Here is a 13,778-nt window from a genome sequence, read left to right as displayed (position 1 = left end):
TAAATGTGTGTTTCTTGAATGATTCACTCTTTTTTTTTTAAACCCTTACCTTCCATCGTGGAATCAGTACTGTTATTGGCTCTAAGGCAGAAGAGTGGTGAGGGTTAGGCAATGGGGGTTAAGTGACTTGCCCAGGGTCACACAGCTGGGAAGTGTCTGAGGTCAGATTTGAACCCAGGACTTCCTGTTTCTAGGCCTGGCTCTCAATCCACCCAGCTACTCAGCTGCCCCTTTGACTGATTCATTCTTGTTAAATTTCATTTCTTGTTTTTTTTTTGTATATCATTATAATCTATTGAGATGATTTTGAATCTGGTCATTACTTGAAAGTAACATCTCCCCATTTTATTCTATCTGTAAGTTTTGTGAGCATGCTTTCTCTCCCTTCATGCAAATCAACAAAAAAAAATATTGAAATGAATAGTCAAAACCAGATGATGATGGTTGAATGATAGGTTAAATTAGCTACAAATCCACCTAACTGGCATCTTAAACTACACATTCATTGAGAGGGGCTTTAATTTACTCTTTAAAATATTTATTCTATTATTTCCCATTGGAAGATTATTTTGATTGATGGAGAAAATAGAAGCAAAACAGGAATGAAAGGGGGCAGCTGGGTGGCTTAGTAGATTGAGAGTCATGTCTACAGATGGGAGGTCCAGGGTTCAAATCTGACCTCAGACACTTTCTAGCTGCCTGATACTGGGTAAGTCACTTTACTCTCATTGCCTAGCCTTTACTGCTCACCTACCTTGGAACTCAGTATTGATTCTAAGATGGAAGGTAAGGGTATATTAAAAAAAAACCCAACAAAAAACAGGAGTTAAGTAGTTTTATTCTTGTTATTTGTAAACATTACACCTTTTGCTTTAAGCAATGAATCTATTTCCTTTTGATCTTTTCTTTCTTTAGTCAAAATGTCATCTTGCTGTTATTAGCATTTTTGAAAAGCTTCATTTTATTCTGGGTCTTATTGATACTATTCTTTAGGTTTATGTCATGGTTTTGAGTGAATTCCTGATTATATGTACAGATCTTCTCTTTACATATGGCACAGTGAATAGTATACTGGACTTGGACTCAGGAAGTTATGGGTTTGAATCTTACCTAAAATGAATTACTCCTTTATATGCTTCAATTTCCTTATTTGCAAAAAAGTGGGTTAGCAAAGCCAGCAATGAGATCCCTGAAATTCTAAGCCAACAGCAAACTCTGATTATATTAAGTTAAAAGAATTTGTACAAATAAAACCAATGCAGCCAAGCTTAAAAGGGAAACAACAAAGTGGGAAAAAATTTAAAACAAATTTCTCCAATAAAGGCTTCATTTTTAAAAATGAGAAAACTGATATAGAAAACTAATTAAAATTTATAAGAAAACAAGTAATTCCCCAATTGACAAATGGCTAAAGGGTATGAACAAGCAGTTTTCAGATGAAGAAATCAAAGCTACATATAATCATATGAAAAAATTTTGAAATCACTATTGATTAGAACAATGCAAATTAAAACATCTCTGAGGCACCATCTCACATTGATCATTTTAGCTAATATGGCAGTAGAGAAAACTGACAAATGTTGGAGGAGATGGGGCAAAATTGGGACACTAATACATTGTTGGTGGGGTTGTGAAATGATCCAACCTTTCTGGAGGGCAATTTGTAACTATGCCTAAAGGTGTATAAGATTGTGCATACTCTTTGATTCAGTACCATTAATAGGTCTGTATACTAAAGAGATAAAAAGGGAAAGAATCTACTTGTACAAAAATATCTCTAGTACCTTTTTTATAGTTACAAATAGGTGGGCATTGAGGGGATGTCCATCATTTGGGGAATGGTTGAATAAATTATGGTATATGATTGTGATGGAATGCGTTTGTGTTACTAGAAATGATGAGCAGGATGAGATCAGAAAAACCTGGAAAGACTGAATGAACTGATGTATGTTCATATATGAACTGATGCAGAGAGGAGTGGTCCAGGATCAGAAGACCATTGTATATAGTAAAAACAATAATGTATGGTGATCAACTGTGAAAGATTTGGCTATTTTGAGCAATACAATGATCCAAGACAATTCTGATGAATGTATGACAAAGAATGCTATTCATTTCCAGAGGGAAAAAACTAGAGACATCTATTTTATAGATTTCTGCCCCATTGCCCCATTTCTTTAATTTAATAATCAACTAAATAATGAGGAAATTGAGGATATGTATAGTGAGATGCAACTGTTGCAGGTATCTGGACATTTCCCCTGAAACTTGAAATGAAAATTTCAATGTAAAGAGTAGTTCATGCCACTGAAGATTATCTAACACTCCTTTTGTAAACTTTTACTCTAAAATTCACAAAGAATCATTTCAATAAAAGTATTGAAATACTTCCATATAAAACTTAGCCATTATTTGCCATGCAATTTTAGGTGAGTCTCTCTTTTAAACTGACTTCAGGCTATAGAAGAGAAATAGATATTTCAGAGGGGTGAAGAAGGCAGTGATTCTTGCCTACTATCCTTAACTTGGAATTAACATGTCCAAAATAAAATATAAAAAGTGCAAATTACTATAACAAATGCACACAAAAGAAACCATATAAATCTGCTGTCTGAAAGATTTAACTTAACAGTCCTCTAATTCCAAGAATCTGACCTCACAAATTATTGATATTCTCAGCTTCAATGCAATTAAATATCCACTGTACTTGAGCTATCTCTTCTACAGACATTTACCATCAAGAGTCTAGCTGGTATATGCCAATAAGAGCTAAACAAGTGGGGCACAGAACTTATTAGGCGACATATACACCTGCTAATTCTAGCCCCAAAGGGAAGTGACAGTCTGTGGAGTTTATAATGGAGAGACATATTTTAAAAATAAATTAGTCTGCTATATGGCAACATTAGAATATGGAGATAAAGTAACTAAGAACAAGAGAAATAGAAAACTGGGCTACTACTCTTTTTACTCCTAGTGGTCTGTCCTTCTCATAGAAGATGATCTATATGCTCCTCTGTATTATTATCATTGCTTAATATACATGGCTTCTTCCTTATTAGTTCATAAATTGTTTAAAGGTAGGAATGTTTTCATTATTTTTGTATCTTTCTTATTGCATAGTACATTTCCATGAATACAGTAGAATGCAATGAATGTATATTGAGTTGAATCCAACAAAGCCAATAAAAATTTAAGTACTTACTGTGTGCAAAACATTGAAATGAATATATGTTATACATGAAGCTGGTGAATAATTATTCATGATGCATGTTATAGTTGATATCTTTTCAATTCAACAAATTCAGTTTAACAAATATTAATTGGCTACAATATATAATATATGTAGCTGTATATATGAGACAAAATCAGTTTTGTACTTTGCAGGAGTAATGATATAGATTTGCTGAATTAGAAAAAACCAACCATAATGTATCAAGAATACATATATATACACACTCAAATTTATACTTAATCAGTTCATACTCTGCATACCATACACATACAAACACTCACAATTTTGTCGACATCTCTAATTTCACTGGCATCGGGAACACTCCCACAATCAATTTGTATCTGTTTGTGCTTTATAATTTAAAACCTTAGAATGTTTTCAAGGACACTGAAAGGTTAGCTAAGTGACATGCCCACTCTTGGCTCTGAGACCAGTTTCTCTATAATCTAATGTTTCCTTTCGGTTGAAATAAACATTTAGTAAACACTTAGTATATGCAAGATATGACTCACAAAAAAAGCACAACAAAAAAATAAACAGTTTTCTTACCATTAGAATCATATTCGTCTTTTCTCTTTGGGTAGATTTTTATATGATTTCCTTCCATATTCATGTGGGGATGAATATGTTTCATATGATGAGAATCAAAAGCAAATAATTTGAGACCTGAAAAAGAAGGATTACAACATTTATATTTATTTAAAATAGTGTAATGAAAGGTGTAAAATGATTTAATGTTACATTTCAATCTGTGATCTATGTCACTTTTGCTGAAAACAATTAACATACACTTGCACAATATTAGTATTCATGTCCATATAGAAGGTGTTCCAAAAAGTCTCAGTGTAGTTTTAAGCATTAATAGCTCATGAGCTATCAATTATTAGTAATTATAAACATTATAGTAATAAAAATAGTTCAAGTCTATTAAAGCTTAAAATTGAATAAAGATTTTTTGGGATACCCTATATTTGTAACTAAAATTTAAAGATTTTTTTCCATGAAATTCTTTTTTTAATTTACCCTGGATAAATGAAATAAGGGCACATGCATTTTAATTGACTATAAATCATAATGACTAAAATCTTTACAGAGAAATTTATTATTTCTGGATTTCATAATAAGTCAGAGATGGGTTTGAATCACAACTCAGATATTACTCCATCGATACTGTTGGGCAAAGAAATCCCTGCACTTCTGTGGCCGTCATCTGCCAAAAATGGGGATCTAAAAAAAAGGTCTAATCCTATGATTTCACTGACTTTAATACCTAGTTTTAAGGCACCCATAGATAGTACAAAAATGCAATGTTGGGAGTAAATAGTTATTGTATATAGAGAATATTTGAGGTAGTCAGTCACACAAGAATTATGACATAGAAATTAAATTTTTTTACAATAACATAATATTTTACTTTATATTAATGGCAGGTCCCAATAATATTAAAATATTCAAATGTACTTATTTTATTAATATATGTGCTCCCTCCATTGATACTGATTGCAACCTATGCACATCTGACAGTTATATTACTTGTCCAAGTCCAGCTCCCCAAAGTCTTATACAGTGTGTCTATATAATGTGCCATGGAATTTTATTGATTTTCTTGACATTAAGATGATATTCAATGAATGTCCACTCTTTGTACTTGTTATTTCTTCTTTGTGTCCTCATATAAATGAACAGTCTGTCTTCATCAACCATGTATTTCTCTGATGACATTCTTAATTTCTGTTATTTTGCTAGGCATTGCAACTAGTTAGCATCCACCCTATGCCTCTATATTTCTCTGAGTAATACTCATTATAATTTTCTAGCTACTAGACTAGTCCATAACTTGAAACCATACAACACTGACATAATATTACTATTTAAAAGATGAGATTTTTTTGGGGGGGTCATGGTGGTAAAATTCAAGTTGTTTTGCAATTTCTAGGCATCCAACTCTATTTAAATCTGACCACTTCATTGTCCATTTGTACTGTTTTTCTCAGATTTTGCACATAAACATACACACATACATCCAGGGTTTCCAAAAGTCTTTGTGCAATTTTACATTATTAAAGCTTTAAGTTTTTAAGGCTTAAAGCTATACTCCAACTTTTATGATAACCTGAATACACTATACACATCTATAAATGTACATATGTATTTGTATATATGTATATATAGGTTGCCTTTTTGAATATCTATCTATATACTTACACAATATAAATGTATATGTGTGTATGGAATTATATAATGTGTATATATGCAGAGAAATAACAATAAAATGTTACCTATACATTTTAGTTATAGATATATATGCATACATAATACATATATCTGTAAATATGTGAAATATTTATATACATACATATAATAGTACACAGATACTCACAAATAGATCTACATCTCAGCCCGATGGTTGAGCTCTATAAGTGAGGACATTCGGATATGCATGTAAACACACATAGGAACAGAAAGATGGATAAAATAGATTATGCATCTACTTGGTTATCATAATCTGAACATCAGGCATAATTAATTCACTTGATTTTTTTTCTGGCGAATAGTCATCAGGTGTAGCTCTTTGAATGATCAGATCTTACAAGGAAAATCTTGATTCTTCTGGGATGTGATGTAACCAGAATGATATCATCTGGAAACGATGCCATCTGGAGGAATTTGCCATCCCACAGGAATCTTTCTTCACTTCAAACTTGACACCACATCTTCTCCATCACAGTGGTGAATAATACTTTTGGGAGCACATATCTCCCTATTTTATATCTCACCTGTTATTAATCATCAAAGGGTCATCAAACAAGTTGTAACTATTGTTATATCTTCCAAAGAATCTTAAATCATTTTGGTGTGTATGTGTGTGAGTGTGTATGAAATTAGACATAAAAGCTGGTGGTTCATAAGGCTGCCTTTGCTGAGTATAAATAAGATCTAAGATCTTTTCCATGCCTTGATATCTTTTCATCACTTAGATACCTTGCAGATCAATTCCTGAATGCTCTCACAGTTATGCCACCTTCAGCACAGATCTCACCCATTTATATCTGGTTTAATCTAGTAACTTTTCCCATTTTCATTCTTTTGAATGACAGTTTTACCTATTCTGTGAGAACATACAGGAATGTGATTAAAGTCTAAGTGTAATGACTGTTCAGTCTGTCAAAGGTGAAAAAAGTTTGATAAAATATGAATGGAAATATAACAACAATAATAATTTTGGTATTTCTTTCTAAAGTGCATTGCAATCCTCCTTATAATAAATCATTGGTCAAAAGAGCTTAAATATTAAAAATTTTCTCCATTTTTTAAAGTTGAGGAAACTCTGGCAATAAGGGTTAAATGAATGTCAAATTCAAACAGTTAGTAAATGATGGAATCAAAACATGAACCCAAATCTTCTGAAATTCAGTTGATTGCTATTTACAATATGCCAGATTGCCTCAATGTTGATACATATCAGAGTATCTGTAATTCAGAAGAAATCAGTAGCTCTTTTGGAGAATTGACCAATCTTCCTGGAAAGCTCACTAAAGGTATTTTGGGCATAATACCATATTTTACAATTTCCATTCAAAGGCATGAGAATCAAGAAAAGGAAGGATTGATATTTATTGTTTAAAATCTTGCTGATGCAACAGTTTGTATTCTCTTAAAAGAGGTATGTGTATGGAGAAGGGAGATGCTTTGCCTTAAGCCTTTCTTGATTTAATTAGAAAATGAACAAGGTGTGAAAACACAACCTCCCTGGTATGGGTAGCACCAGATGCCATATGATTGTTGTTTCTGTTGTTTGTCCTTCATGAAGTGGGCTGATGACATTATGGGTATTGTCATGACTTGTGCATGAACTGGCTTTAAGGGAGGTAGAATTGCACAAACTCATTAGCATCACTCTCTTTACCGGGGCACTGTCCAGTGACAATTCCAGAGAAGTTCAGTGACAAGATGAAAGTAAGAATGACAGGTGATGGTCTGAGATTCAGTGGATGATCTTGGGATCTTCAATGTCTGACCAAGCTCTAAGTGTTCCACAGTGCCTGTTTCAGTCTTCTTCATGGCTGTTGGGACAAATTGTTCTCATCTGCTCCTCCCACCAGAGGAAATCTTCATTCGCTTGGGGCAGACATCCCCCTAATTCGCTGGCAGACTCAGGATCTGGTCAGTTATCCTGAATCTGGTTTAACCCATCTGCCAAAGAGGTTTTACCATGGTATGGCTGCTGTACATGCCACAGCTTCTTGGAGTCACAGGAAAGGGTTGAGTGCCACATGGATGCCAAAGGTAGATGAGCAGCCCTAAAAAGGGTTTGGTAAATTTCACACTAGCGATGCTAGTCCTCCCCGAACATGTCTTAAAACTTTTATCAATATATATATATATATATACATGTTACATATATATATTGTACATATATATATATATATATATTTGTAGTCAAACTATACCATCAAAATTAAAGAATAGAAGTGGGTGAGAGAGTTATATAGGAGGAGAAAAGTAGATTTATACCCATTGATTGATATAGTTTTGCCATTAGAAAATAACAAATTTTATACTAATATAGAAATGTTTTACATGATTTTACATGCATGATAGGCATCATATTGCTTCCCTGTTCAATAGATGTGGGAGGGGCTGGAAGGAAGGAGATAATATGGAACTCAAAACAGAAAAATCTGTTAAAAAAGAAATTAAAACATAAAAAATGTTATTATATATTTTTGAGGAATATGAGCAATATATACCAATAGTGTAAATCTTCCTCTAAAACTTTTGCCATTTATTTTTTATCTGAAAAGAAAATGCAATCACATTTCAAGACCAGAGTGCTGTATGAGGAGTGATTTCTTTCCTTACCCATGTCACTTGAATTAATCTCTAACTGGGTTGTCTTTTTGAAGTTCTGGGACATGCTTAGCATGGTCTGCTCGGCTGTGTGCATCAGTTTAGTGAGACTTGTTCTTCTATTATCTGCAGACAACTTGTCCCAAACTGTAATTTTATCCTTTTGAACCAAATTGTTTATGGTGTTAACAAAAACCTGTTGGCAGGAGAAACATGGTTTTTTAGTGTTGCAGTCTCTTGCTATTCAGAGGAGTGGAGAAAAATATAATCACAAGCCTCAGGCTACTTACATTAATAGTTGTATTAATAAATGCTTCCTTTTCAGAGACATTGCTATTCATGTAACTCAAGGATGAAGAAGATGCAGACAGTGCTTCAACATTGGTAAGCACATCGATGGGAAAAAGTACTTGCTCAGAATTTTGGTAGATTTCTTGTAGCAGATTCCTGAGTTCCTTTTGGTGCTTAATCTGGGAAGAAAAGAGGAACAGTGATGGAAGAAAGGCCATCAATACATAGCACTGAAAACTATTTTTTCAAGATTAAAACAGGGTTATATATCTACCCATTTGTACATATACATTTTGGTGTGTATATACAAATACATACACACATGATTATATATACACACAGAAGGCACATATATGCATATACATACATGCACATATGTGTATATGTATTTAAGATCTGTGGTTTCCTTGATGTTGGTGATGAATTTCCTTTACCAGGTAGGTTGGCACTTTTTTTTTACAGCTTAATTTTTTAAAACTCATACCTTATCTCTTAGGATCAATAATAGGCAATGGTTCCAAGGCAGAAGAGTCGTAAGGGTGAGGCAATTGGGGTTAAGCAATTTGCCCAAGGTCACAAGCTAGGAAGTGTCTAAGGCCAGATTTGAACCCAGGACCTCCTGCCTCTTGGCCTGTATCTCAATCCTCTAAGTCCACCTAGCTACCCCTTTATAATTTAGTCATAGAAAGTACTTTAGAACACTAAGAGTTCAAGTGACTGTGTGAGAAGTAGGACCAGAACACAGTCTCCCTGCATTAAATAGCAGCTCTCTATCTACTTTGGCATTCTTCTTTCTCTGTAAATAACATCATGGGTCTAAATATAAACCCTGATGTGGATTCAGAGATTAATTATATAATCTGACCAAATAATTTCAATGGATAGAGTTGTTTTGGAAAGAAATAATAATAATCTTTTCAAGATACGCATACTAGTAGATTCTTCTATACCTTGTGTGTGTTACAGTGGAAAAGTTCAGCAATCAGTGGTTCTGAGTTCTACCTGATAATTCTGTGGTCTTGGTAAAATTATGGAACCTTTTTGGACTCAGTTTTCTCATCTCTAAAAAGACAGGGTTGAACTAGATGATCTTTTATGTGCCTTTCCATGAGCTCTAAACTCTACTTTCTTCCTCTACACTACTCCATTTAGTCAGGATTTGGCTCTTGGCTGAAAATTTCACCAGTGCCATAAACTTCTGCTGACAATATTTTTTTCCACCAGTACTTCTCAGTGTATGGAAGATGAGATATGAATATTAAAATAATTTGCCTATGATCATAGCTTGTGCTTTTCAGAGGCAGGGTTTTGACCTATATCTTCTTGCCTGAAAAGCTGGTTTATCCACGGTACCAAAGATGATTCATGGTACCATGATGCCTCTCAAGTAGTAGCTAGTTCACAAGTCAGTGATTTATTTCATAGTTCTTTCCTGTTGTATGCTTCCTTTACTTGTGCCAATATTGTTCCTGTCATTGTTTAGTTATGTTTGATTCTTTGTGACCCCATTGACCATAGCTCTCCATTGGGTTTTCTTGGAAAGGATACTGGAGTGGTTTGCCATATCCTTGCCCAGTGGATCCTTTTGTCAGGCAATTGGTCCATTGCTCAGAGGTCACACCACTAGGAAGTGACAGGCTGGATTTGAACTGGGTTTCTTTGATTAATTGGTGTACCAAAATATGAAATATTTTTTTCTTAGTGATAAGAACATATATAAATATTAGATCATAAATTAATCATTGAATTGGATTTTGGAATCTAACCCAGGAAGTCTTGAAATTTGATAATAGGGAAAATCTGTTTTTGATGTTACTTATGTTATTTATGATTCAACTTCATTGATTCAATCATATTAGAACCAGTTGTCATGAACGTATTCACTTTTGTCACTTTGAAATTTACACCTTTAAGGGAAAATACAGTTAGTCATATAATGTTCTTGACTTGGATTTACAAAGCCCCAAGTTTAAATCATTCTTCTGCCACTATTTGTGTGACCTTGGACAAGTCCCCTTATCTCTCTGTGTCTCATTTTTCTCATTTGTAAAATGAAATAATTAGATTAGATGATTTCTGAGTTTCCTTCTAATTCAAAATCAATTATCCTGTGAACTTAACAAGTGCTTCTTTGAATGGGACAAAATTAGGCAGTCTTTTGCTATCTTGCTTGTCAGCTGTCCCCACTTTTTTTTTATTGGGTACATTTCCATCACGCCAAATAATAAATTTTGAAGTATAATTAAATGTGGAAAAAATGCTATCTTCACTATTTATCACTAAGCAACAGAAACAATTTGGTTATTTTCCAATTCATCAAATTTTTGATACTACCCAAACAAATTACAGGAAATTAACAAGCTAATTAAGTCTTAGATTCTAATAAGTAAACCCCTTCCAGTGTCCTAGAAGTATAACGGCAGGATCTCATTCCTTAAAAATCATCTTGAAAGGATATTTACAGAAGCAAAAGTATCGAATTCAAATAAACCATGATCTTAAAAGCTTATGCATAAACCATTCTACTTACTTCAATTAAAGTTTTGTTAATATTTGCAGCAATGCAGACATCATCTAAATGACAGTTTGCCTTCACATTTTCTGTAGAAAAAGAAAATTCACCATCTGGTAACTTTGTTTTATATACACAAATGTTTTATTGAATAAATCAATTCCCAGTTATTAAGAAGCATATAGGCTTACTGAATGTATTTGAATAATTTCCAATGATATATGGATCCTTTCCTTAAACTATTTAAAATAAAACAAAACAAAAGCTCATTCCTCAACATGACTGATTTTTTTTTGTCTTCAGAATACATCTTATTTTCATCCAGAAACTTGACTCACGGTACTGTGGATGCCAATTATATGCTCCTACAGTTGTAATGACAATGCTTTGCTTCTCTTGCTGATGAACCTTACTGGAGCCCTAAGGAACAGTGGTGGTTTCCTTAGAAGAAGTCATTCTATCATAACAGAGAAAGCTTTATAATATCATTTACCTTGGCAATAAGTGCCATCATCTGGCTTAAATTGCAATTTTCCTGTGGATGGCTGATAACCTTCTTTGCAGGCACAGTGATACCCTCCATTCACGTTTTCACATTTAGCACGGTCCCCACAGGCACCTGAGTTTGCTTCACGACACTCATCTATATCTGCAAATATTGTGAGAAATTGAATTTTTTATTAAGTATTTACAGACTAACACCTTGCTACCTTGTTGATAATGGTACTGCATCCTGCTAGCCATTTCATAACAAAATTGTTTTTAAAAAAGCGAGGAAATAGAAAGGCAAATGTAATGGGAACACATCTGAAAATGATATCAAGTAGAAATGACAAGGTAACTTTAGCTGAGCACATAAAAAAAAGCATTTGGCTTAAACAATCACTTTTGATATGATGGTGAAAAATGTTTCCGCGATCAAACTCAGGTGCATCTTTCTTTCCTCTTATAAACAAGGATTAAGCACAAACACACACATAAAAAGCATTAGGGTATTCAGGTGACTGAAATCAGCTTGAATACATTCTGTGTACCCAAGGTATGCCTTTGAAAACTAATTTAATAAAGATCTGGTTCTTTAAATTAATTTATAAATCATTAGTAATTAATACATAATACATTTATTTAAGTTACATAAATATATAAATCAGAAATGTCTAATTGTTTCTGCTGTTTCTTTAGTGACATCTAAAATGTGGTTCTTTCTGCATATTTCTAGGGCAATTATCACAATCCTTTTACTCAGTGACATGAGAAAAAAATAAGCAAACCTCTTTTTACATTAATATTTTCTGAACTTGGTACTTCAGGCATCAGTCATGTATTTTAGCTCATGTCAAACACTGAAAAGTAATCCTCAAAATTGTTTGCTTTATCTTATTGAAAACATTCCTTTTTTTGTCCACAAGTTATTGCAAACACTACATTAAATTGCTATTTCACTATGGCCCCCACCCCATTTTGGCTATAATACATTCCACTGTATGGTAACCTTACATCTGCTTTTGTATGTATATGTGTCCTCCGCTCAGCTGTCAAAGTGATTTTCCTAAAGCTGGGCTGACCATATCACCCTCCTTTTTAATAAACTCCAGTGGCTCCCCATTACCTATAGGATCAAATATGAAATCATGTATTTGACTGTTAAAGCTCTTTATAACCTGTCCCCTTTCTACCTTTCCACTCTTTTTTCTTCTTTTTAAATTAAATTTTATTTTATTTTCAGATCTGCATGGTCTCTCTCCAAACTTCTTCCCTCCCCTCAATTTTTTCCTACTTTTCTTACACTTTATTTCCTGGCTTGATGATCTCCATGGTCCAATGACTTTCTTGCTGATCCTCTACCAGTTTCATGCCTTTTTACTGGTTGTCCCTCATGCCTTGAATTGTGGTCCTTCCTCACCTCAATCTTATGACTTCTTTCAAGACTCAGTGCAAACCTATAAGAAACTATAAGTTTTTTTTTTTCTTTTTTAGCTTAGTTCCAAATTACTTTTTAGAATGATTGGACCAATTTACAATTCAGCCAACAGCATATTAATATGCTTGACTGTATGAAACTACTCTAACATTGACTCTTCCCATCTTTTGTTATTTTTAGTTTAATAATAATTTTGATTTATATTTTATTATATAATTTATAATGATATTTCTTAAGTTTACCAGCTTGTATTTCTTCTTTTGAAAACAGTTTGTTCATACCTTTGTTCACATTCATTTGGTCGTTTTTAAAGTTCCTTAAATATTTTTGATACTGAGTATTTATTAGATATTTCCCACCTTGACAACTTTTCTTCTTATTCTAATTGCATTGATTTTATTTGGGCAAAAGCTTTTCAATTTTACACAACCAAAATTATATATTTTACTTCCTATGATCACCTCTATTCCATTTTATTTAATTTTTAATTAAAAAAAATTTCCCATGGTAACATGATTCATGTTTTCTCCATCCCTTCAACTCTACCCCCTCCTGGAGTTATCAAGCAATTCCACTGGGTTATACATACAAACATACATACATACACATATATATTATCATTCAAACACATTTCCATGTTATTAATTTTTGTAAAAGAACAGTCCTTTAAAACCAAAACCCTAAATCACATACCCATATAAACAAGTGATAAATCACATCTTCTGGATTTTTGCTCCCACAGTTCTTTCTCTGGATGTGGATAGCATTCTTTCTCATAAGTCCCTCAGAATTGTCCTGTATCCTTGCATTGCTTTTAGTAGCAAAGCCAATCACATTTGATCATTCCACAATGTTACAATCTCTGTCCATAATGTTCTCCTGGTTCTGCTTATTTCACAGTTCATGTAGGTCTTTCCAGTTTTTATAGAAATCCATCAATTCATCATTTCTTATAGCACAATAGTATT

General features: G+C 33.3%; 1 protein-coding gene across 1 annotated transcript in view; it reads right to left on the bottom strand.

Moving 5' to 3' along the window:
- Positions 1-13,778, bottom strand: part of ADGRL4 (adhesion G protein-coupled receptor L4) — a 139,417-nt gene that overhangs the window by 39,356 nt on the left and 86,283 nt on the right. The window contains exons 4-8 of the mRNA XM_056815447.1: positions 11,383-11,538; positions 10,908-10,978; positions 8,377-8,556; positions 8,099-8,282; positions 3,785-3,901 (exon numbers count right to left, since the gene is read on the bottom strand). Coding sequence (XP_056671425.1) covers positions 3,785-3,901; positions 8,099-8,282; positions 8,377-8,556; positions 10,908-10,978; positions 11,383-11,538 — 708 coding nt within the window. The remainder of the gene's footprint in view (positions 1-3,784; positions 3,902-8,098; positions 8,283-8,376; positions 8,557-10,907; positions 10,979-11,382; positions 11,539-13,778) is intronic.

Source organism: Monodelphis domestica, chromosome 2 (assembly GCF_027887165.1).
Source record: "Monodelphis domestica isolate mMonDom1 chromosome 2, mMonDom1.pri, whole genome shotgun sequence".
Lineage (NCBI taxonomy): Eukaryota > Metazoa > Chordata > Mammalia > Didelphimorphia > Didelphidae > Monodelphis > Monodelphis domestica.
Note: the sequence above shows the minus strand (reverse complement) of the source record. Positions and strands in the feature narration are given on the sequence as shown.